Genomic DNA, 25,216 nt, shown 5'->3' on the forward strand with positions numbered 1-25,216 from the left:
CTTTGCAGCCTCTTCACTGCTGATCTCAGCCATTGACTAATTCTAGACTATCTCTATAGTCTTCTGAAGTGGTTGTTAGATATTGCTTTTAAATGGACTTAAAATACTGGGTATTTGTCTATCTCTTTCATTGCCCACTAGCTCCAGTTTTCTTTAACTCTTTTTCAAATAACCTGCTTAAAAATTTGAATAATTTTAGATTTATAGAATAATTGCAGGATAATTGAGAGAATATCTTTTACCCAGTTCCTCTAATGCTAACTGGTAACCTTGACATTTGACACATTCATTGAAATGAAGTAAATATAGTTTACCAACAAGTAAATTATAGACTATGATCACCAAGTTTTCCACTCGTGTCTTTTTTCTGGTTCCAGAATCCAAGTCAAGATCCTACATTGCATTCATTCATCCTGTCTCATTAGTATCCTCTGATTTATGATGGTTTCGCAAGCGTTCTTTGTTCCACATCTGTATTGTTTAAAGGGTACTGACAGCATTTCGCAGAATATTTCTTCATTCTCTTCATTTGGATTTGTCTGATGCTTTGCTTTTTGTTTGTTTGTTTTGTTTTGTGCTTGTCCTAGGGCCTGAATTCAGGATCTGGGCAGTATGGCTGACTTTTTTTTCTTTCTTTTTTTTTTTTTTTGGTCCGGTCGTGGGGCCTGAACTCTGGGCCTGGGCACTGTCCCTCAGCTCTTCAGCTCAAGGCTAGTGCTCTACCACTTGAGCCACAGCGCCACTTCGGGCTTTTTTCTTTTTGCTTATGTGGTGCTGAGGAATCGAACCCAGGGCCTCAGGCATGCAAGGCAAGCGCTCTACCACTGAGCTACCTTCCCAGCCCTGACTTTTTTTTCTTAAGGCTAGCACTCTACCACTGAAACTACAACCCCACTTCCAGATTTTTATTGATTAATTGGAGATAAGACTTTCATTAACTTTTCTACCAAGGCTGGCTTTGAATCATGATCCTCAGATCTCAGCCTCGTGACTCATTAGGATAGGTGTGAGCCACTGGCATATGACTGCCTGATGATTTTTTTATGGAATTAGGGATTTTTAAATAGTATACCAGAGTAGGAAGTGATTTCTCATCATTTATCAGAGGTTATCAGAGGGTGTCTGATGTCAGGACTTCACCACTGGTTTCCCTAGTCATAATCAAGTATTGGTCTAAGTAACGTGTGTGGTCTCTGTGGTGTCTCCACTGAAACCCGGTACTTGTTTCCTTCCCACACCCGCTTCTTCGGAAGGGAATCATCACATCATAACCCACTCTCAAGGGCAGGGGAAATAAGCCTGCTCATTGATGTGGAGGTACTGTTTACTTAATTCCTTGGACTTCTGTAAACCTCCTTTGTCTTTCAAAACATAAATTCAGGGATCCACTAAATTGTTACTATATAGGGGATTTACAAAGGATCTACAGCTACAGAAGTCAGGTGAAAAGGACATTCCTTTTTGGATAGTGTTACCCCTTCCCTCGCTCTCTCCCTGCTTTTCCCTTTCTTCCCCACCCTCAAGTTTTAGGGTTCATTTTCAACATCTTGTCTAGTGAACACCACTGCTGCCTCTGGTTGCCAGATACTTTCATTTGTGTAGGTAGAACTGTTCAATGCCTATTAAACGCTATCAACTTCTTTTAAATTACCACTGTGAACATTGCTTGGACATGTAAGACCAGTCTGCAGATATCTCTATTGTCTTCAAGAATAAAACTATTTTTGTGGGCAAGGATGTTTCTTTCTTGTCATCATGGACTCTCCATGAGTTCTCTTCCTGGATTTGAGGAACCCTGTGGTGTCTTCCATCTTTATTTTTGAAGTAGGTCTGTGTAAGCTGTCTAGGCTGGCTTCAGACTCCTAATCTGTGGAAACTTCCTGCTTCACTTTCCAGTAGTGGCATCTGTCTTATCAACGGAATCTCAAGAAAGATGACAGAACTCTCAGACTAGATTGATTGCATTTCCCCTTTATTTTCAGTATGAATTTTTGTTAATTTTAGGAAGATATAAATATCAGGAAAAGTGATCAGCAGAAACTAAAACCTATTCAGATTCATCGAGTAATCAATATCGATAGTAATTCTTAAATGAATTCTCAAGAATTTTTTATATTCAGGTGATAATAAGTAGCCTATTGTTTGGGTCTGATGGATATTTCCTACCCCCAATTCTCCTTTTTTTATTCCACTTTTCTTTCCATCTTCAAATCTTACCTAACACTAAACGTTTTAGTTCTTACGCCAAGCAGACTAGTAATCACAGGTCTTATCTAATTATCTAAGCATGTGTTAGTGACCTTATCCTGACATTATGAGGATGAAATGAACACACACACACACACACACACACACACACACACACACACACGAGTATACTTCAGGAACCGAGGCTGTAAAGTGTCTTGATGCTGTTCATGGACCTCTGACCTGCTTAGATTTATCAGCATGCGGTCCCCATCCATTAGGGCAGCCGCTGCTCTCTGCTTTGTCTGCAATTGCTTAGCCCCCTGGCATCTGCAGACTTTTTCAGCTACTGTTCACAAGGTCTTGGCCACGGCACATTCATTTCTCTCACTTTATTACCATCACATCTGATTCCAATTTGCTACCAAATTGAGTTTCCAGTGCCGAGCCTGACATTCAAGCGGTCAGGTGGATTAGCTCCCTAGCTTGGTTAGCACCCGAGCTTCAGGTCAGTTGACAGTGGCCTATTAAATGGCCTCTGGTCCTCATCTTCGAGTGCTGACTGCTATCCTATGGAGTACCAGGGCTGTGTCACCCATTGTCACCTTTCTTCTTGTTTAGAACTCATAATTCTAGACCTACTGGAAAGGCTTCTGATTAAAAGGCTTCTGGTTTTTATTCCTTTTCCTGCTGTTTCAGCAGCTTTTCTCAGAATGGAGCCGCAGGTTCATGGTCTGTTATTTGAGTGAAGATGACTGACTGAACTATTTGGGTCATTCATTTGGCCCTTTTCCTCTTACATTCATCGGTTTGCACATGTGGTTTAAAAAGACCAAAACACAACATCTAATTTCTTTTTGTTGTTGTTGTTGTTCTGGTTTGTGTGTGTGTGTGCGTGTGTGTGTGTGTGTGTGTGTGTGTGTGTGTGTGTGTGTGTGTGTGTGTGCATGCGTGCTTTTGTGCCAGTACTAAGGGATTGAATACAGTGTCTGGGTGCTGTCCTTTAGCTTTTTTTCACTTAGGGCTAGCGCTCAGCTCCACTTCCAACTTTTTGTTGGTTAATTGGAGCTAAGAGTCTCATGGACTTTCCTGCCTGGGCTGGCTTTGAACTTCAATTCTCAGATCTCAGCCTAGTGAGCAACTAGGATTACAGGTGTGAGCTACGAGCATCCAGCACTTTTTGCATCATCTGTGCTACCATGACATCTGCTTACTAGGTAGAACAGTTTTACGCAAGTGAGCACCAGCCTTTTTACTATGCAGTAGGCCTCAGCTCTTTTCTAAAAGAAGTAATCAGGTACACTGTTACCTCTAGGGAATTCTCCCTCCCCACCCTTTTATTTCAAACCTGAATATAAAACTGATTTCTAGTGCTTGCCCTAATCAAAGATACATATGTGAAAGATCGCTGGTTGGTTTTCTGTGTGCATTTCATCTTCCAAGAAAAATTCTCTTTAGAGACTCTTGTTATCTGGGACTTTAGTAAATGAAGGCATGTTTATGTTTCAGAATCAGGGAGCTAACTTCAGCAAACACTATAATTTCTTGGGGATAATAAAAGAGTCAAGAAGAAAAAAAGGGAAAAAAGCAAAAGTAGACAACAACAAAAGAAAGCATTCACCACTGAGTCCTACAAACCTACTAAGAAAAGGGTTGCTTTTGAGGGAAAGACACTTCCATTCCTCAAATGATCCATTCATCTCCCTGCTACTAACCAGTGATACGATTATTATAACTCTGGAAATGCATTTTCCAGTTAATAGGAGGGCATCTTATGTTTAGAGCCCATGTCTCAGACTTTCTCTCGCTTGTCTGAGGCTCTTTAGGCCATTTTCTCTAAGCAAGGCTAAAGTAAATCACACTGAAATGTTTAGAAGCTGTAAGAGGTTGCCGCCCATGATAGACATTTCTGGTTCCAACAAAAATATGCCACAGGAAAAGTGAGTGTGAAGGCCAGGTGGGAAATATCTTTCCATAGTAATGCTGGAGCTTCTCAAAGGAAAAAAAAAAGAGAGAGAATTCTGGGTATGAATAACCTAATTTTGTTGAATCTTCTGGATTCAGGGTATACATCATTTTAAGTAGCCAGATGACTCATTGCTTCCTAGTCTTTAATTATCATCATCAAGAAATCTTTCTTGAGGAGCCCAGCTTTGGAAACTTCATTAGTGGGTGGAAGTATTTCTGAATCCGATTTTATTTGTTTGGTTGGCTTGCTTCCTTGCTTGATTTTGCTTCTTCTTCTTTTATATTTTCCTCAGCCTCTCTGTGATTAGATAGATAATGATCTTAATTTGTGATAAGTGTGAGAGCATCCTTTAAAAACTATAAACACTCTGGTAATTGTGGCTGTTTGGTTACCTTTTAGAGGTTCATTAACCTACTTTTCAATATCCTAAGTAAATAATGCAAATTTGTTTTGAGAAATGATTCTAGAAGGAAATCCTATCATCTTTTTAAATAATAAAGGATAATATTTGGTACATGTGATGTTTTGCATAAATTTGTTTCTTTTGAGGTTAAGATCATCTGATTGGATAATCTGATTTAATCGCTCCTTTCATTTTACCTTTCATTTAATTATAATCCTGAAAATTTTCCCCTACTACTTATATCTGTTTCCTGTTTGCAGAAGCTCTTTGGTTCTTTTCATGCACAATTGTAGGGCTGAGCTTCTCAACTCTATTTTACTGTAATTGGCTTGAGAGGGCTGATGTTTCCTGTGCTACAAAATGCAGATACACCATGTTTGTAACTTCAACAATCCATTGAAACCTTTTTACCTTGCATAAATGAAAACAGAATAAGGAGAAATCCAGAAAGAAATTACGGCTTTTAAGTTTTTTTCAGTATAGAAAATACCAAATCAGATATAATGAAAGATGATGATGCTAAACTTTATGTTACTCATTGGTGTCCTGGTAATCTAAGATTAATACAACATCTTCTATATGTTTTTTTTTCTTTTACAGAAGGAGCTGAGTCTCCCCCGAAGAGGAAGTCTGTAAGTAATAATACTTTGTTTTATTTTCTTGTTTAGTTTATAATGTGATTGTTCTTTGACTGGTGAGGCTTTAGTGGCAGTTGGAAGATGAATGATAATCTACTGAATTAAGAAAACAAAAAAATTGCATTTTTTTATGGAAGTCAAATAGTAATGATTTCACTCTAATTTCTAGGACTTATTTCTTATGAGTGTTGTAAAACAAAATACGTATTTATTCCTGGGAGAATCTTAACTTTAAAAAATTCCATTATATAACCAAGCAGAAACATGTGGTTTGCAGACAATATAAATTGATTCAAATCAAGATTTAGTGCTTATCTGTATGTTCTGGAAGTCCACAAGTATTCTTTCTACTATGGATTTTATAGAGTCAGTTATGTAGATTTGCATTTGAATTCATGAAGGCTTCAAGTCAGCTCAACTTGAGAGCTTGTTTGGAGATTGTAGCAGTAGAGCACAGGGGCCCTTCTACCCTTCCTGCAAGTATGGCTGTGTACCCACTGATTCTGGGATAGGTACATCTGGAGAGGTGAGGGAGCAAAGCAGACACCCCACCAGCCAGGTTGGCCAGATCAACTCTGGTAATCAGTGGGGTGACAGATATTGCAGTTAGATTGCCCTCACAGCTGCCAGCTAAATTTGATTTGATTAGATCTATTTCTTACAAAACTGATTCATATAATGTTTTTGCATTATAATAAGACTTATGATTCTGGATAGGTTCTTCATAGTGTTTCAGTCTTTCATTTTTAAAGCGATACTCTTATTTGTTTAAATGATAACATTTTTGTTTCATTAGCAATTTGCAGGATGAAATCGTTTGCATTTAGTATTCTATTACTATTAGTATAAATAGGTTTGGTTGTCAAGTGGTGCTGTGTAAGTAGTACTATGTAAGGATCTTAAAATATTTGGACCTGCTGTCTGGTTTATGTTGAGGAAGTTAATGGATTTAAAATACTATAGAGTTTAAATAAGATTTTTTGCAAATCCTCCTATGGAGGATTAAAAATATAGATGGTGAGTGTCTTCTTTTTGTTTAAATTTTGGAAAATTTCAGCCTTTGCATCCAGGAACCCAAATTGAACTATTTGTATTTTGATTCATTTTCTTTCATTCCTTTCTTTTTTCTCTTTCACTTTTCTTCCTCCGGCCTTCCCTTCCTCACTCCCTCCCTTCCTCTTCCTATCTTTTTTCACCCCTTTGTTTCTCAAGTTTGGGCTGTCAGGTAGAAATTAGAGCATTACTTTTGGAAAACTTGCCTAATTGTCAGTAATTTCCAAGTCCCACTTCTCTGTGCTGGAGATGAATGGCTGAATAGCTGGCACCAGGAAATGCCCTTAGAATAAAACACTTTCCTCTTTGGCATCATGTTTAGGAGTTTCTCTTCCCTAAACTTGGAAAAGTTTTAACTTTTGCAATTTTTTGTATTTCTCATCATCATGAAATAAAGAATACATGCTGGGCCCATGGCTCATGCCTGTAATCCTAGCTACTCAGGAGACTGAGATCTGAGGATCGAGGTTCAAAGCCAGCCTGAGCAGGAAAGTCTGTGAGACTCTTATCTCCTAGAAAACCAGAAGTATAGCTGTGGCTCAAGTGATAGAGTGGTTGTCTTAAGCTGAAGAGCGCAGGGACAGCACCCAAGCCCAGAGATCAAGCCCCACGACTGACCAAAAAAAAAAAAAAAAAAAAAATATAGAAATAATACTTGGTGTAATATCATCCTAGGATTAAAGTATCTTATTTTCTCTGTACCCTGGATTTTTTTATGTTTTATTTGAAAACTTAAGAATTTTGGTAAAAGTTTGCTTTTAACCTTTTCATACGTAACATTTGGATTTACTTATACCTTTAGAATAACATATTAAAATAATTCATAATTAAAATCATATAAATTAGGAAATTACATTCCTTTCTATCTGTTTAAGAGTTATTTCTCCTTTTGCAGCTCTCAATTCTGTTCGTATTAACTGATAGCCATGCATTGGTGTGATGCAGAGAGAAAATAATCAAATTCTTTCACTTGAGAGAACTAAATCTTTAATGAAAAAGGAATAATGAAATGACTTTATTTGAAGGCACTAGTTTGAATTATACAAGTCATTTGAAATCTCCCCTAATAAAAATTGATTGACCAATCAGATGATAAAATAAGGCACAGTGTATATGTCAACATACAGCTACTGTTTCCAGTGAATTTTGTAACAACTAAGACTTACAGATAAACAGCCCCCAAATAAACATGGTCGTTTGTATTTTCTGTTAAATATAAACATCTTCCAAAGCCTTCATGATGCCTGACACAGCTATTCTAGATACAGAGGCACGCAGCATTTTTGGAGAATACCACAAAAAGAGCCAATAATCACTCTTCTTGCACAATGTTCATTGATGATTTTGATGAGTCTAATGAAGAAGGGCACAAATATACCTTTGTTAGGTCTCAGTGTTAGCCAGTATGCAGTATCTAATTATGAAGCCGGATTCACACCATCACATAGGTTGCCTTGTGTAGCAATACTTTGCATGCCTTCTCTGGGTGCTGAGTCCTTCCAGCTCATGTTAGCTGTGAACAACAGCACTCAGTGTGAAGGAGGCCTCGTTGTCTTTGGTTACCAAGCCATGTGATTGAATTAGACAGAAGTGTGCACCTTTGCAGGTCTAGGAAGAAAGCACCTGGGTTTGACATCTTCTGCTTGTAATTTGTGTATCTTGAAGCTTTGTCATTCTGAAGCTTAAAGGGATTTTTTTCGTTTAGTTGAAAAATTTTAAATATTGATTTCAAATAAGCTTAATGATAACTTCTGTGTCCATAATCACAGGATAGAAGCATATATTATGTTTTTTAGAAAGCTTTCCTTTATGGAAAACAAACCAACATGGAAAACATGCCTTGTGTTATTAACTGAAAGTATGTGATTTTTTTTGTTTCTTTTGTATGTTCTTCCCCCTATGGTATCATCCCTGTTGTCACTGTATTTGATTCTGGTGCCCTGCATCTTGTATATACATTTTTCTAATTTGAGGAGGGGAAGGGAAATAACAAAATGCTGAAACAAGGATACAGGTTGACCTATTGTAAAAATGAGATGTACAAGACACTATGTCATAAATGAAATTGACAACTTGAGGTAGGGAAGAGTTGGGGAGGTAGGGAGAGAAGGGATGGCAGGGGAAAAACAAAGGAGGGGGTAACAATGCTAGATAGGAAATGTCCTCATCACCTTACTCATGTAACTGTAACCCCTCCGTACAGTCCCTTTACAATAAAAAATATTTTACAAAAAAAGAGCAAACTATATTTTATTATGCAAAATTTGAATTGCCCTAAGTTTTCAGTTTGTGATTATCTTGTCAAGAATGGTCTTGAATTCCTTTTCTTATTAGCTACTTAAAAAGGTGCAGAAAGGTGATTGTGACCTTTAAAGTGATGTCTTGCAGGCAAAATGGTACTAGTTCCACAAGTGATTTCAAGGGCTTTCAGGCCCTTTATCTTCCTAAATTTTTTTTTCTGTGTTCTAGCTCCCTCTGTATCATACTTAGGCTTCCAGAGTTCCTACCCCTGTCAAAAATCACAATAGATCTATACAATGGAATACTATACAGCAGGTAAAGTGACTGAATCCCAATGACCATACCAACAGGAATATAAAGTAATTGCTAAAAACATAATGACAATTCAAGAAGCAAGTTAGAATTTATATAGAGAGTTTTAAAATATGCAAAAGAATTATTACATTATTTTAAATATTAAAAATATTTACAGAGAAGTGTAAAAAACATGAATGAGAAGCAAATTGTGATGAAGATCACTTGTACAAGAAGTGACAAAAATGGACGTGAAACTTCTTCCACAAGAAGTTTCATGCATCATGTGTGGTGGTATATATACTCTACCCTCTATACTTTGGTAATCTTGAAACAATTTACTGAAAATACCAAGTGAATATGTGAAAACAGAATTCAGACTGTTTTGACCAAGCATTCACATTGATTTTAAAATAATTAAAAGAAAAATTATGTAAAGATTATTTGATTATAATAGTAGTTCATACCTGTGTTTTGTTTTCTGAATTTTTTGTTTGTTTGTTTCACTTGATGAAGATTGGCCCAAATGAAAACAATTTTGTAACTGGAAGGCTTATTGATTAATGCCACAGCACTATGGACAAATTGTGATCATAAATATTGGTATCCTTGAGCCGCCTGTTATATGCTGCCTTGGGGTAGGAGAGAAGGCAAACTTAGCAATTGCATATATAATGAACAACTTGCCTTTAGAAACACAAGATTTGTTGCCTGAGTTTTTAGCCCTTTGAAGAGTTACAGCTATGCCTGGCTGTTCTTTGTGGTTGGTCAACAAGATGCCCAGTTCAGTGATGTGTCCACTATTGCTATTGCTGGCTATCTCTCCACTGGACAGGGAGCCTAGAGGGAGTGAATGTGCCCTGCCCAGTACCTCACCTGTCAAGGAGCCTGCTTCACGAATGGCCATGTGGTAGATGTCAGCAGCCAAATGGTCTAAACTCAGTGTGCCACGTAGAAACTCTCTTGATGTAACTAACTTGCAAAGTCTGTCTAAAAGGACATTACCATTGTGGTAATGCCTCTTACTGAAGCTCTCTGCCTGTCTCTATTTAGAACTTCAGATCTGAAATGACATTTCTAAGTGGAGATCTCTCTGGGAAGAGTTTGCTTTTAGGCAAAGAAAGTAGAAAAAGTGAAAAAGCCCTGTGTGGGAGCTAATGGATGGTTGGGGACAAAACTGAGGTATCCCTGGCAGCTACCACTTATTTTCAAAGGACCCCTTTGTGTTTTGTTAATTGCCCAAATAAACAGCTCTCTAGGACAGAGACGTCCTTTTCTTTGCAATTCCCTAGAGTGCCTTGGTAGTGCTTATGCCCTGGGAGAGGAGCAGGAAATTGGCTGGGGTGGCCTTCCTCACATCCTCCCCTGCTGCTTTTTAATGGTCTTTCAGATTTCTCCATGCAGAGAAGAGGGAAATTGTACTGTCTATTCTTAGCAGTAGATTCTTCCTGCTACTCAACATGGCCTTTCCTCTACCTTGTTTAATTATGGACCTTGGTGCATTGTTTTGTGGAGCCCTGTAGGTCTGGGATCTATAAATTATCTGCAATTATCACTTTATCTTAATAAGAAGCAATGACTGATAGTTGGGTGGTTTCTTTGCTTCTGTGTTCTTTGGCCACAACAGATTTTAAGATGCTTTTCAAGGAGCACTCAGCAGAAGCAGCTTCTCATGTGCCCAGCAGTCCTGGAGGAGTCTGCTGAGGAATTGCTGGGAGTATTGAAATTACCCTTACCTCTGAATCCATTTAAGATTCTTGGTCTATTTATTTTAAAAATGAAGGGAGGGATGGGGATGGGAAGGTGTCTCAGTGGTAGAGCGCTTGCCTTGCATGTAAGAGGCCCTGGGTTCGATTCCTCAGCACCACATAAGCAAAAAGAAAAAAGCCGGAAGTGGCGCTGTGGCTCAAGTGATAGAGCGCTAGCCTTGAGCTGAAGAGCTGAGGGACAGTGCCCAGGCCCAGAGTTCAGGCCCCACGACCAGACCCCCCCCAAAAAAAAAAATGAAGGGAGGGGTAGAGATTGAACTTAGGACCTTACACTTATTAGGCAAGTACTTGACCCTCCCTGAGTTCTTTTGGCTTTAGGTTTGTTTTGTGTTGGCATTTTTCCAGATATACTCTCATTTTTTTTTTGCCCTGGCTGATCTCCAATTACATCTCTATCTACTAAGTAGCTAGAATTGCAGATGTGTACCACTATACCTGGATTACTTTTTAAAACACTTTTTTGGCCAATACTGGGGCTTGCACTCATGTCCTAGGCTCTCTCCCTGAGGCTTTCTGTGTTCAAGCCTAGTGCTCTACCACTTGAGCCACAGTGCCACTTCTGACTTTTTCTGAGTAGTTTATTGGAAATAAGAGTCTCATGGACTTTCATGCCTGAGCTGGCTTCAAACCATGATCTTTACATCGCAACCTTCTGAGTAGCTTATAACTGGCTTATTTGTGAAATAGGGTATGACTTAATTTTGGCCAAGGCTGGCCTCCAACTATGATCCTCCTATGCCCATCTCTCTATTTGAAGCTCTTAATGTTACAACAATACTAGCATCTCAAATAATAGTCTGCTCTGTAGTGTTCTTATATTCCTTCCCCAATCCCCTTTTCTTTCACTGTTCTGGGTTGGAGAGCAGTAGGGTTGGCATAAAATAAATGCAGTATGTGCCTATTGACTAGTAGTAGCTTTGCCGGGATCTCCTGAAAGATGCAGTACATGTTTATCACATCTACTCTGTTGCCAGTATCCCAGCACACTGGGATCTTGAAAATGTTTTTGCCTGGGCACTTGAATGCAATACATGTACCTTTGGGCACAGCAGAAGGTGGTTCATTAATGGGATGCTTTGGTACACTGGCCAGAGAGACAAGGCTGATAGAGAGTTGAGTGTTTCTAAAAGCCCTTTTGCTACATGAATAAATAGGTGTATAAACAAGGATGATAACTTTATTTTACTTCTTTCTAACTTTGACTTTCTTGGGTATAGCTAGGAAAGTATCCAGGGAGATGGGGTAGAAGATGAGAGGGATCAGCAGAGAGAATATTGTCAAAGAGGGTTTGAGACATAGAGGCGGAGGCTACTGCTTCCCCTTGGAATCCTGTGGGCAGAGCTGAGCCCTGGGCTTAGCGTGTGGCTGGTGTGTGGCTCACAGTGCCTGCAAGGAATTGCCTGCTTTGGACTAGGGTATGTCTAAATTGGAATTCCTCATTTTGAGACAAGATAAGAAGTGGCCTTGTATGTAATTGAATAGGATTGGGTTGATGTAATTGCTAGATGTAGGTCTAGGTATTTTTTTAAATGAAGACTTAAATTCAGGCCTCAGATGTTTCAGAACATAATGCCTTGACTGGCTGTTTAGAAAAGTATTCTGAGTAAAATGAGGTTATTTCCAGAATGCAAGTGGAGGGAATCACCTTGGTCTTTACCACTGATTCAAAATAGATTTATGAGATTTTCAGCAAGGTGAAGGCAGCGTTTCCCGAAAGAGGGGAAAAGAGTTTATATCAAACAAAAATAAAGGACACCTAGGCCATATTTGGATATGATTTAAAATAAATTTATTTTCTCCTTAACACGCTCTACCCTCCCCACCCCCACACACAAATAATGAAGCAAGAATTCAAACTATCTATTGTCAAAGCCAAATAGAAGCCCAGTGTCATTTTGAATGTTAGAAATCCAAAAACAAAACAAAGAGAAAATTGAGTGTTGCATCTGAATTAGCATTTAAAGTGGCATGTTTATATAAAAAGAGAGTGGTGTAATATATCCTAGAGTAAGGAGAGGATTTCAGGCTGTGGGAGAATGTCAATTGCATTTATATATTCATCGAGTAGCCAGGGTGGTATTTGGCAGGTGTTCGCAGCACCTCTTCTCCAGCATGAGTTTGTCTCTTGTGAGCCAGGATGTCAGGTGTGGAGACAGAAACAAGGGGGGATTGATGTGCTTACCTTTGGAAGTTAGAGGAAAAGGCTAGGTTACCTGGGGTGGTTTAGTTTCATCAAAATATAAATATACTTCCAAACACCTTCTACCATATGGATCAGTAGGGTGTGTGTGTTTATGTGGATGTGTGTGTGGATGTGGATGTGTGTAAGGGGGTGGGGACTGTGTACTTTCAACCAATTCTCAAAATGAATCTAAAATGTCACTTCTATTTGAGGCCTACTGATCTCAGGTAAGCTTGGTGAGGGTGGCTGTATTCAGTGGTAGGGTGTTTTGGGGCATGAAGGGAAGTTTCTCACTATATAATTACTAGTTGTGTGTGTGTGTGTGTGTGTGTGTTGTGTGTGTGTGTGTGTGTGTGTGTGTGTGTGTTGTGTGTTTAGCAAATCTGAGTCCAATAAGATTGTGAGGAGGGTTTTTTCAAAAGGGAGCAATCTCTTTGAGCAAGGCTGGTACAAAAAGTCCTGCCTAGTAAGACAGATAGGTACACATGCATTCTCACTGAAAGCCATCTTTTTAGGGCTGTCACGCTAACAGGCAATCACTGCATAGCCTTTCAGAATGTGGTCTCAGAAGCCACACTGCCTGGGTATGAATTCTGGCTCTGCCATTTAACTAGCTGCGACTTAACCTCTCTGTGCCTTGTTTCTTCTTGTGTAAGTTGGAGACACTGCTACATCTTGGATTGTTTAGATTACTAACTTAGTATTTATAAAAATGTTTATCATAGTGCCAGGTATATAGTAAGTTCTGTATATTTTTGTTAAATAAATGCTCTGGGAATTACATTTTCCTCTCTCCCCAACTGTAAAGAGATCGCTCATTTTTCCTCTGTTGAATTACAAAAATAAAAAAACAAAATAAAAATAAGTCAGTAGGCTGGGGATGCTCCCTTTATAGCCACATTATTGAGTGTTTTCCAAAGGGGCAGTTTTGTTGCAATGTAGAGAGGAGGAGGAGGTCCGTCTGCCTTACATATTTTGGTAGGTAGGTGGCCAACTCTGATAATGAGAGGCCTCAGGTGTGCAGTGAAGACAGACCCAACACTTTCTCTCTGAATCATTAGGAGGTGAGAGCACCAACTCCCTATGCTCAGTGACCCTTCTGCCAGAATAATCCATCACTCCTCAGCATGGAGTGCAGGTCACTTCTTGAAACTGTGTTTTGGGACAAATAAGTGTTGAAGAGAATGACTTGGGCTGTTAAAACTGCCCACATGGAAAATCTTAATCATAGGGTATCGGAGATGGAAGAAACCTTAGGAGAAATCTTGTTTTAAAATAGCTTTGTTTGATTAATGAGATTCAGGCAACTCAGAGGGTTTGGGGGACCTACGTAAGTTCAGACAGTGCATTGTTGTGAACCATGAGCAGAATCCAGGATTCTTCACTACCAGGGACCAGGACAGACCTTTCTTTCTTGAGGTCAAGGTGCTTGAGTCAGGAACACAGATGCTGACACTGGAGAAGATGCGTTTGGTTCTGTAGATGGTTAGTGTGGATCCTGACAGTGTGGACCAAATAAAGGGCAGGCACCATGGCATGCCTGACTTACCTTGCTGTTGCAGTTTTCTTGGAACATTTTGAAAAGCAGGCAAACTCTTCATAAAAGTTTCCACTTACCCCCCTGCATCTGAGAGCAAACCCTCAGTTCACATCCCTTGCACTACCAGGAGCAAAGTGTACCTCCGAGTAATAAAGGCACTACTGATGGCTGTTCTGGTGGGAACCGGGAGTGTGACCATCCCAGCTGCAGTAACTGGCAACCCCCAAATATATCCTTTATCCAATGAGACATGTGAGCGGGGAGCTGAATCCAGTATTGTTCTCTGTTTACCCACACTGTATGGTGGCAAGTTGGGTCCCCTGGGGCCCTGAGAGGAACCAGGGGGCAGTGAGATTCTGCTTGTATTGTGGTGTTTCTCCTTTAGATTTCTGCCAGCTCCTTACCCCAGGCAAGTCCTGAGAATCCAGCTCCCTTCTCTGTCACTCATTGTGACAGCACTAGGCAAGCACGACTTCACCCTCTGAGATCCAGGCAGTGTATTTCTTTTATCTAAGATTCATTGTCTTTTAACATGTTGTTTTATAAAGTTATCTCCTCTGAGATAACTCTGGGAGGTCATTGGTGTGCTTACATATTGGAACATAAGACCTGTCGATGAGCCATGCCAGTATCTCCACACTTTTCCTCCAAGTCTGAGCTATGCCTTACTTCACCCAGACAACTTTTGCCTCTTCCTGTTCAGAGTCCACATAAGTAGTTCAGGCAACATAATTGCATGAGAGGGAAGATTTTATTGACTGTAGTCTATAAGTTTGATTTGCCTGTGGACATAAATAGCAGGTATGAATTTGAACCTAGCCTATGTGAATATATTTTAATTGTTCTAGAATGTAAATTTTAATAATGAATTTAAACACGTATGGTAATGAGGGAGAGGTTTTTTAAAATAAATGCCTGTTGTAAAAATAAAATCTGTCAAGAAACAACTTGGTATCTTGTATTCACTTCCATGAAAATGTTCTTTGTCAGAATGTATTGACAGAGAATATACTTTGGGAATTTTTTTAAAGATAAACAGAGTTAGGTTATTTGAAACAAAAAGGAAAGCCATGAAAGAAAGCAATCAAGGGCTAAAGAAAGGCCCAGAGAAGATTCCAACAGAGTTTTCTCAGAGGGTTTTGGTGGTGGTGGTGGTGGTGGTGCTGAACTCTGGGCCTGGGCACTGTCCCTCAGCTGTTCAACTCAAGGCTAGTGCTCTATCACTTGAGCCACAGCACCACTTCTGGCTTTTTCTGCTTATGTGGTGCTAAGGAATCAAACCCAAGGCCTCATGCATGTGAGGCTAGCACTCTACCACTGAGCCACCTTCCTTGTGCTATACACCTCCCCTGGTCTTGGAGCTGATTGCTTGATGACTTCCTTATCTTCATTAATGGAGCAGGCACCCAAGGCATTACAGGAAGAAAAAAAATTGAATGAGAACTAACAGCATGGTGGGAAAAGGCATTTGAGCAGGAGTCCAAGACACCATGGGAACAAGAAATGCCATGATGGGACATGAGCTACCTCTCACATGTTAGGTCTGCCACTTTTTAATCTCTGCCTACCTAACAGTTCCCCTTCTCTCTCATTCCTGCTAGGGTACTTCCTGCTGCAACTTGGAATTATGTGCATGAGAAAAACAACAACAACAAAAAACCCCTGATTTTTAGCTTTTGCATGTCACCGAGATCCTTGGGGTTAACCTTAGGTAACATTGGCAGAGTCTGAATGCTTCCTAACCATGGATTTTCCCTCACAGTCTTTATTGTTATTTGGTATAGGAGGTCTGTGTGTTCCTAAGAGAGATGCATTTTGAGCCAGAGGTTATCTCTTAGACTCTTTTACATTTTTAATTGTTAAGGAGGGCATTTGCTTTGACAAGTTGGCACCTTGTGACTTCTACATGGAGCTAATGTAGAAGAAGTGTTCATGTTTACTCCAAAGAGAATAGGGCTCTTCCTCTAGGATTGGCAGTAAGACCCAAGAATAAGTTATTTTTTGTTTGTTTGTTTGTTTGTTTTGGTCCAGTCATGGAGCCTGAACTCTGGGCCTGGGTGCTGTCTCTCAGCTCTTCAGCTCAAGGCTAGCATTCTACCACTTGAGCCACAGTGCCACTTCCAGCTTTTTTCTTTTTGCTTATGTGGTGCTGAGGAATCAAACCCAGGGCCTCATGCATGCAAGGCAAGCACTCTACCACTGAGCCACCTTCCCAGCCCCCCAAGAATAAGTTTTGATCACTACTCCAATGCCTTTAGCCTCTTTGCCAAGGAAATAAATATTAGTATTTGTTTTGTGTGGGGCACATAAATGCATTTACCAGAGGTTTTGCATTTAAAGGTGTGAAGCATAGTGTTTAGTATCTTAACAAATCAAGAATCAATTATCCGGAAGAATAAGTGGAAGATTTTTTATTGTCTGTGATAAATTAGTTGAAATGCTAAAAACAGTCCTTGTGGATTAAAGAAGTACTTGGAAGTGATGAAGTGTGTTTTAAAAATGCACTAGCTAGCACATACTATAATGAAATTAATAGATCAGTTCACAGGTTTCATGTCTTACGGGAACAATGATGGCCTTTTTAGGTAGAGTTCTAAGTTATTAATTTGTATGTAAATTCAATTGGTTCTGATAGAATCAGGGAAATACTGCCATCAAACATCTGGATAAAAGCATATTACTTAATTATGATAGGTGAGGATTCAAGCCTCTTAGCTCCCTGTTGTTTTGTTTTTCCTGAAGGCTGTTGTTCATAAACATTTTTAAGATATTTGTAAAAATAATGATGGCAGCAGTGGCCTTTCCAGGTGTTTAAAAGAAGAACTAAAGCCAAGCAAACTTAACTGGTCACAAAATGAGTCTTTGTCCCGTCATTCCCCACTATAGATGCATATTACTCCTTGGCTATGTGAATTCTGTCTGTCTTAAAGTATAGCAAAAATTGTAATGACAAAACAAAACAGCCCTGTCTCACAAATGGCTTCTCTCACAGAATTACATGTGGCATGAACACGCCCCAGCTGTCCCAAGAGCCCTTTAAATCACACCTATTGTACCAGTTAACATTGTGTGTTCCCATTTTATCATTAACATACAATAAATTGCACATAATTGAATTTTTAATTTAGGGTGAAAGTATCATTCAGTGATGCAGCACTTGCTGACAGCATGGGTCTAAAGGTTCTGTCCCCAGAACCACAAAAACAAACATTTTAAATTATGGGGAGGGGTGGTCCAGGAGAAGTGCAGGTGAATGGAGAGAGGAAGGGTGAGAGAATACAGTCAAAATACTCAACGTCCATGTGTGAAAATGGACCAAGGTGACCTGAAGGAATGAGTGGAGATAGAGAGAGAAGGATGAAAGAGGTAACATTGATCAAGATTGCATTATACTCATAAACAAACATAGTGAATTGACACCCCGCGGTACAACCATTTAAAGGTAATAAAAATGTTTTTAAAAATTTAAACTACAAAAATTATATACAGAACTTTATAAATTCTCTCCAAGACACACACACACATACACACACACACACACACACACACGACACACAGACACACAGACACACACACATACCTATGCAGGTACCGTCACAAGCAAGATAATGGAATATGAATTTTCCTTCTGCCTTTTTGTAATCCTTTCCTCCACCTGTGCACCTCCAAAGTATTCTACTACCAATGATTTCCATCAGCAAATATTAGTTTGTATTCTCAGAAACTTAAATAAATTAAATGATAATGTATGGACTATTGGGAAAGTATGTCATTTTTCTCTTAGCATGATCAAATTGAAATTGATCCATATTATTGCATGGGTAAGTAACAATCATTATTTTTTGTAAATAGTATTAATATTAAATTACTAAACATTAAATGGCATTTCTACAGCTTGAATATGTACATACTTGTTAATGGACATTTATGTTATTTTAATTTCTTTATTTTTATAAGTAAGTCTCCTATAGGTTGAACATTTCTGATCCTGAAATCTTAAGTTTTGGGAGAAGGGATTAAGTATCCACTGATAGTTCTATGTGTCTCTGTCAAAATTCAATTGTTACTATATGAGTATGTCTGTTTACAGACTTTCTATTCTGTTTCATTGGTAGGTATTTGTTTTTATTCCAGTACCATACTGCTTTGATTACAGTGGCTTGGTGGTGAATCTAGATAGCAATAGTGTTAGTCTTCCACCTTTATAGGTTTTTAACTACAGACGTCATTTGTCCAATTCTAAAAAAATAATGTGGAGGGTTTTTTTTTAATCTTGTAATTGCATTGAATCTCGAGGTTCAGTTAAGGAGCTATGAAGAGTTGACTAGAAATGACAATGAAACAGTAGTGTTGGAAATCGAAGAGAATATTTATACTATTTATAGTTGTTACAGTATGGAGAGGGATGAGGACAGTATTCCCTTCAGGAAGTGCTTATGGAGGAAATGAGTGACCCAGGCTAGAGAAACTGGGCTGAGGAATGAATGACCAAAATGAATGAGTCCATAGTTTGTCTGAAATTTTTCAAGATAGCTGAAGGGTAATGATCAGGTGGATGGTTCCTGGTGCATCTCACATAATGATTTCAAGCTGATCCCAAAGGAAGCCACATGTGTTCCAGGAGGAAGAATTGCAATGGAGAGCTTATTTTCCAACCCAGGGACAGTGAGAGAGGAAGAATGCCTAGATGATGTCCAGTGGTTGAGGAGAGGGCCACAGGATGAAGAAAGGATGTGATGCACCGCCCCGTGAGAGTTGCAGTGGTTTAGACTTTTTAGAAATGGAAATGGAAATGGAGTGTTGTCAGCCCTACCACACATCAGGGAAACACACATGAAGCTGATTTTGGCAAGCCACCAAAACTGAACACTGGGGAGCCTGGCATAAGCAAAGAGGCAATGTTTGTTCATTCACTATTACTTTACTAAAAATGCATGTCTAGAAGTAAGTATTACCACTGATAAAAACTAGTAGGTTTTATTAACTATGGCCTCAAAAATGACTTTAAAAAGAGTAATAATTGTGCTCACTGTAACTCCTGAAACAGTGCAAAGATATTCAAAGACAAAGTAGATGATTCCTACTCCCTTCCAACCTGTCTCCATACTTCACCTTAGATCATCATTGTTATGTTGGTGTGCATCCTTCTGATCCTTGCTTCATACACATACATTAATTTTCTGTGGTTATTGCTGCTGTCTTAACAAGAAAGCCAAGCACTCACTTTTCAATTCATTTTTCTTACTTTATCTGTCTTCCAAGTCAGTAGAGATGGATTCACCCATTCATTTAAATAATTATATAGTAACCAACATGATTGATATACATTTCATTTCACAACTCCTCCATTCATTGACAATCAGACTGTTCTCAGTACCTTTGCCCCTACCCCTCAACAAGCAATGCTGCAATGAACATCTTTGTACTTCCTTATGAACTGGTCCTTTTTTTTTCTATAGGATAGATTCCCAGAAGTGGAATTGCTTGGTCAAACGGTATGTGTACTTTTAATTTTAATAGATGTTGCTAGCTTACCTGAAGTAATAGCAAGTCACCTCTGAACATGACACTACCCATTTCCTACATTCTCACCAGCACTGGATACCACAATTCTTTTTAATTCTTGACAGTCTCACTATTTGTGATGATCAATCTACGTTTCCTTTACTCCACTGATGTTGAGCATATGGCTGTTTTTTATGGGTGTTCTTCATTGAAATTTCCATTTTCTCCATTTCCTGTTCATTTCCACAACTCATTTTTCCATTTTCAATTTCTAGGAGTGCTTGTGTTTTACATATTTGGTCTTTAGTTATATGTATATAAGGTATTGTTCAGTTCTTATCTCTGTTTATAGTATCTTTTGCCGAATGAGTATTGTTAATTATTGTTTAATCATATGTGTGTGTTCCTTTATGATATATTATATATATATGTATTATGTATTATGCTGAATGTGATATTGTCTGCCCCAGGGTGAATCAAACATTCTCTTAAATTTTTTGCCCAAAATTTAAAAAAAAACATTCAATCTAGTTATTAAAGTCTTAGTAAAAGAAGCTATCTTTTCATGAACTGAAAAGTGACCCTTGTCACATGTAAATATGACATATATATACACTTATGACACATATACATATAGATATATATAGATATATATATATAGATATATATATTTGGACCTGTGTTTGGATCTGATCTGATCTTTGTCTTTCTGTAACAATTATTTGGTTTGGAATGCAATGGTTCTCTGGTGATTGTAATGTTTGGTAAGCTCTCCTTTATTAATCTTCACATTTTATATCACTGCTTTAACTTTCTTTTCTGATTATTAAATCTAAAGATTTAAATTGGAGAATTGTTTTCTTAGATGTGTTTAATACAAAAATACAAACACAATGAATAGTTTCCAGTATAGGATCTGTACTTGGTGCTGCTAATTAAGAAGCATTTATAGATAAAGGAATATTTCTATTCTTTGAGCACAGTTTTACTTTATCTTGGTAATAACTGTACAATTATTCTAAGATGAAGAAATGTAGAAACGTTGTGTAGACACAATCTGTTTTTCTTTCTAAGAAAAAGATTACAATATTAAGGCTTAAGGGTAAAGCTTTCATTGATTGTAACATTCTGAGAAATTTATCATTCTATTTATGTACCAAACCATGAAGGACACTTTTATCTACATTGGTTAAGGGGGTGTATCTGTATAACAATATGAACAAGGAAGTATGACTGAAGCACATAATGAACTTTACATTTTGGAATAATTTGTGATTTGATTCTCTTGTGTTTCAGGGTGAATATTATACTTCAAAAATTGTCATATCTGAAATTTTAGGGAAACTTGTATAATACGGGAGGTATTTTTGACAATTCTTAACTTTTATATTAATGTGATTTTAGCTTAATTATACTCACATCCTTGAATTGCTTTAGGATACTTTGGTTGGTATGATATAAAAGTATTAAACACTGTTGTGGTTTTCCTAATAAACACTAAAACTCATGTTCACAGTACTGGTCACGTTAGCTTAAAAATGAGCACATACCCAAATAGAGATGAGGGTTGTACTTGTATTTGAAGCAGAGGACTTCTTCATGGAGGGTCAGGCTATGTTTATTTGATTATGTAGGAACTATCACAATGAAATGATCAAGAAATTAGTTTTTTTCCAATTTCTATTCATTGACATATGTTGAAATAGAGAATTTTGTCTTAAAAATTAAGGTTTCTATGAGTTGTTTGTTTTGTTTTTTGTTTGTTTTCCTTTTTTCTTGATTGTGGGGCTTGAACTCAGCGCCTGGGCGCTGTCCCTGAGCTTTTTTGCCCTACTACTTTGAGCTCTATCACAGTTCCACTTCTGGTTTCCTTGTGGTTAATTGAAAATAAGAGTCTCATGGACTTTCCTGTCCAGGCTGGCTTCAAACCATGATCCTCAGGTCTCAGCCTCCTGAGTAGCTAGGATTAAAGGCATAAGCCACCAGCAGCTGGCTAATATATAATTCAAACAAATGAATTGTTGTGACACGTTTTTTGCATATATGTGTCTTTGTCTATACTTATCTAGCTAGCTAATTAGATATCTATCTATCTGAATTAATGATCTTTATTGAGTTAAAACAAAAGAAGCTTCTCTAGAATTTTATAAAGAAGATAACAGTTTTCTCCTCTCTCTTACCTAGTACTCATGGAAATTTCTAAAAGTTATTTCATGTACACAAATCTTTGTTTCTACTACCACTCTCTCCTAAAGGATATCTGGATTTTTTTTTGAGTAGAAGCTGTGGTGGAGCATAACTGGGTGTCACAGTTGAAGGAGACAGAATTTTGATGGTTTTAGAATGATACTTTGCCTAAAGAGCGAGGATGTTTTCAACTATGTGTTGAGATTGGGCTCTCAAGGACAGATGAACCAAATTGAAGGACTTTCTGCTGGCCAATAGTTAATCAGCAAAGAGGAAATGTTATTTACAAACTGCCAAAACAAGTTGTACTATCCAAAGCCAAGAGTCAATCATGAAATATGTGAAGATGACAAATGATACAAACTGTGCTAAATAAAAGGCTTATCATGTTTCCAAGGATCTGCATAAGCTGTATTTTCATCAACTCCAAAGTGTGTTTCCTGCACCCAAGTTTTAATCATCATCAAAACTGACAAGAGTTGATAAACATAAATATAACACAATATAATTAGAATACATCTCAAATATAATTATGTGTATCTATGTAAATGTGGAATTGTTCATCTTAAAGCAAAATTATTTGAAAATGTAGATAGAATCCTGGAAATTTAAAACCACTAAAAAACCAACAAATAACATGTCCTAAGATTAATAGCAATAAATCAGGTTTCTATCATAATACTGCTAAGTATTTAAGACTTTTATTTGTTCCTGGGCTGTCCAATCTCTAAAGACCTTGAAGAGTACAACAGTTTAAGTTAGAATAGAGAATCTCTGGTTTTGTTAAATGAACATAAACAACTACCTATCACCAAGGCTTGGAGTGCCTAAAAGAGTCTATGGCCAGTGCTGTGGCTATGGGCTTTATTATTTCTGAAACCAGGCGAACCATTTATCTAAATGGAACAAGATGTTAAAGAAAGCCTATGTAGAACATAGGACATGAACTGATAAATAGGCACGAAATGTAAGTCTATAATAATAAAAATAAATATTGTTCATAGAACTTAAAAAATGAAGGGATACCCTAAAACTGCAACACTGACTATAAAGAAATGGTTTGTTGATTTGACAGCTCTTTATATTGTATATTATTATTATATTATTTAACAACAAATTGAATTATAGCCCCTTAGTCTACCTGTAAAGATGCTGACCAAGTGAGGGTGAAGCTATGCTGCCTAGAAAACGACAACGCACCTCCAAAAGACTTTCTGATCCTGTATTCAAAGAAGCACCTTTAAGGTCAAAGATCCCCTTCTGAGACTAAATAGCAATTGGAGTCCATTTTAGTTCATAGGCATTGTTTTTGTTTGTTTTTGATGCGGATCCTGAGGCTTAAACTCGGAACCTGAGCACTATCCCTAAGCTCAAGTCCACTGTTCTAACACAAGACACAGCTTCAGTTCCAGTTTCTTTGATGTTTTATTGGACGTAAGAGTCTCATGGACTTTCCTGCCCAATCTGGCTTTGAACCACGTTCCTCAGATCTTAGCTGCCTGAGTAGCTAGGATTGTAGATGTGAGCCACCAGCTCCCAGTTTATAGGCATTTTAAATCTAGGTCTAACGGAAAGAAAACAACTTTATATGATATTATAATTTTGAAAATGGAAAATATAATACTTCAGCTAAAATTAAGTCCAAATGAAGAAAAAATAGTTTGTATACATGAGTTATTGCTATCAGACTTGGAAAGGTTGGCTAATCATGGCCAGGGGTAACTTACTGTGATTCTATCAAATCTGTATTATCTTTTTCTTTTTAAAATGTCACCTTATTAAATATTGCATTCCTGAGTTTGACACCATCTTAAATGGCTTCAAAATCAAACCTTACCAGCCTCCCATCTCTGTTTTGCTTTAACTCACCACTAGAATGTACTAAAACTCCTACATACAGAAGGTACCAAAATAACCATGCAACAGATCCACTGATGCTATTGACTTCCATATTGCTTTCATTTTAAATAGCTCTGTCAGGGCTATTTCAAATGAGGCATCTCCCAAAGAAAGTGAGTTCTTTTGGGGATGGAACTACCCTGGCCCTGGGCTCACTATACAAATGGCAAATCCACTCTAATTGTGACTGAGTGCTTGCTTTTTCCTGTTGGAGAGTCTTCTAGCCACTAAGAAATGCATTGAGAATGCTCCATTTATTTGGATGCAGCCATTGGGTCAGTAGTCAGAGACCCACATCCTGTGAGTCTTAAAGCAGAATAGCTGCTTCTATCTTTGGGGAACCTTATTGTGAGCTGCCAGCTGCATTTAACTTCCCAGGTTAAGCCAGGTCAAAGGAGTGCCTTTTAAAATGGCATGTTCAATTTGATCTCTTACTATTAATCCCCACAATATCTTTATCCATGTGAATGTTTAAATGTCAGTCTCCTCTGCTTTCTGCTGTCATTTCCGCTAGCATTCAAATTCTAATGACTGAAAAAAACTACATAGGGGAGAAAAAAAGAAACAGCATAGCTTCCATCTCTGAGTATTGCATTTGTTAAAGGCCAGTGTACTATCTCTTAGGAAGAGATAGGACTATTGAAATGTGGTGAATAGAAACTTCAAACATGAATCTATCAAAGCGATCAAAGGTAAAGACATTTTAAATATAATTGCAGTTGTATTCAGTAGGGGGAGTAATGCCATCCTGAAGTGTGGAAAATTTTTGTAAGAATGAGCAGAATTTTCACAGGAAGGGGAGCACCTCATCATTCTTCAATTTAGGGAGGTATGCGTGCTCTAACCTCCCATTTATCTGACAAAGTCTCCACCAGATCTTTGAAGGCCATTGCATTTTTAACTTCTCAGATTTCCAGCTGTGGAAAGTACTATCACATCTGTAGGGCCACTGTGACTGACACATATTTTTCTTTCAATGGACCATTCAGAAGAACTTTTTTTAAAATCTCCTCTATGCCCAAGCTCCTCAGAGACCTGAGTGAGCTGTCCCAGCACAGGAACCCCAGGAGCTTAGCCCACTTTGAAATGGATTGTTCCCCATCGTAGGGCCACAATAAAAAGTGGGGTCTTCACAGCTTTGCACTGATGTCTGCAAAGCCAAAAGCAGTATCACTGATTAAAAGAAACTGGATAGTTAAAGGCTCCTGTATCTAATGTGAGTCTGGTGGAAGAATTGTTCTCCTGAGGTGCATTCAGGTTAGGGAATTTCACTGCCTTATCTTCAGAGCTTAGCCAGGGACAGTAAGAACAGGCGTTGGCAGCAGGGGATTTCAAAATGAAGGCTCACC

The 25,216-nt window shown here is 38.2% G+C and overlaps 1 protein-coding gene across 6 annotated transcripts in view; it reads left to right on the forward strand.

The window, feature by feature from the left end:
* Mast4 (microtubule associated serine/threonine kinase family member 4) overlaps nucleotides 1–25,216 on the forward strand; it is a 602,193-nt gene that overhangs the window by 318,011 nt on the left and 258,966 nt on the right. For 5 of the 6 annotated variants that reach the window (XM_070031269.1, XM_070031266.1, XM_070031265.1 and 2 more), the window contains one exon: nucleotides 5,160–5,191. In XM_070031269.1, coding sequence (XP_069887370.1) covers nucleotides 5,160–5,191 — 32 coding nt within the window. Of the gene's footprint in view, nucleotides 1–5,159; nucleotides 5,192–19,735; nucleotides 19,772–25,216 lie in introns of all 6 variants that reach the window. The other variant, XM_070031264.1, reaches the window with a different exon arrangement.

This window comes from Dipodomys merriami, unplaced genomic scaffold, assembly GCF_024711535.1.
Source record: "Dipodomys merriami isolate MVZ:Mamm:240054 unplaced genomic scaffold, mDipMer1.0.p SCAF_20, whole genome shotgun sequence".
Classification (NCBI taxonomy): Eukaryota; Metazoa; Chordata; class Mammalia; order Rodentia; family Heteromyidae; genus Dipodomys; species Dipodomys merriami.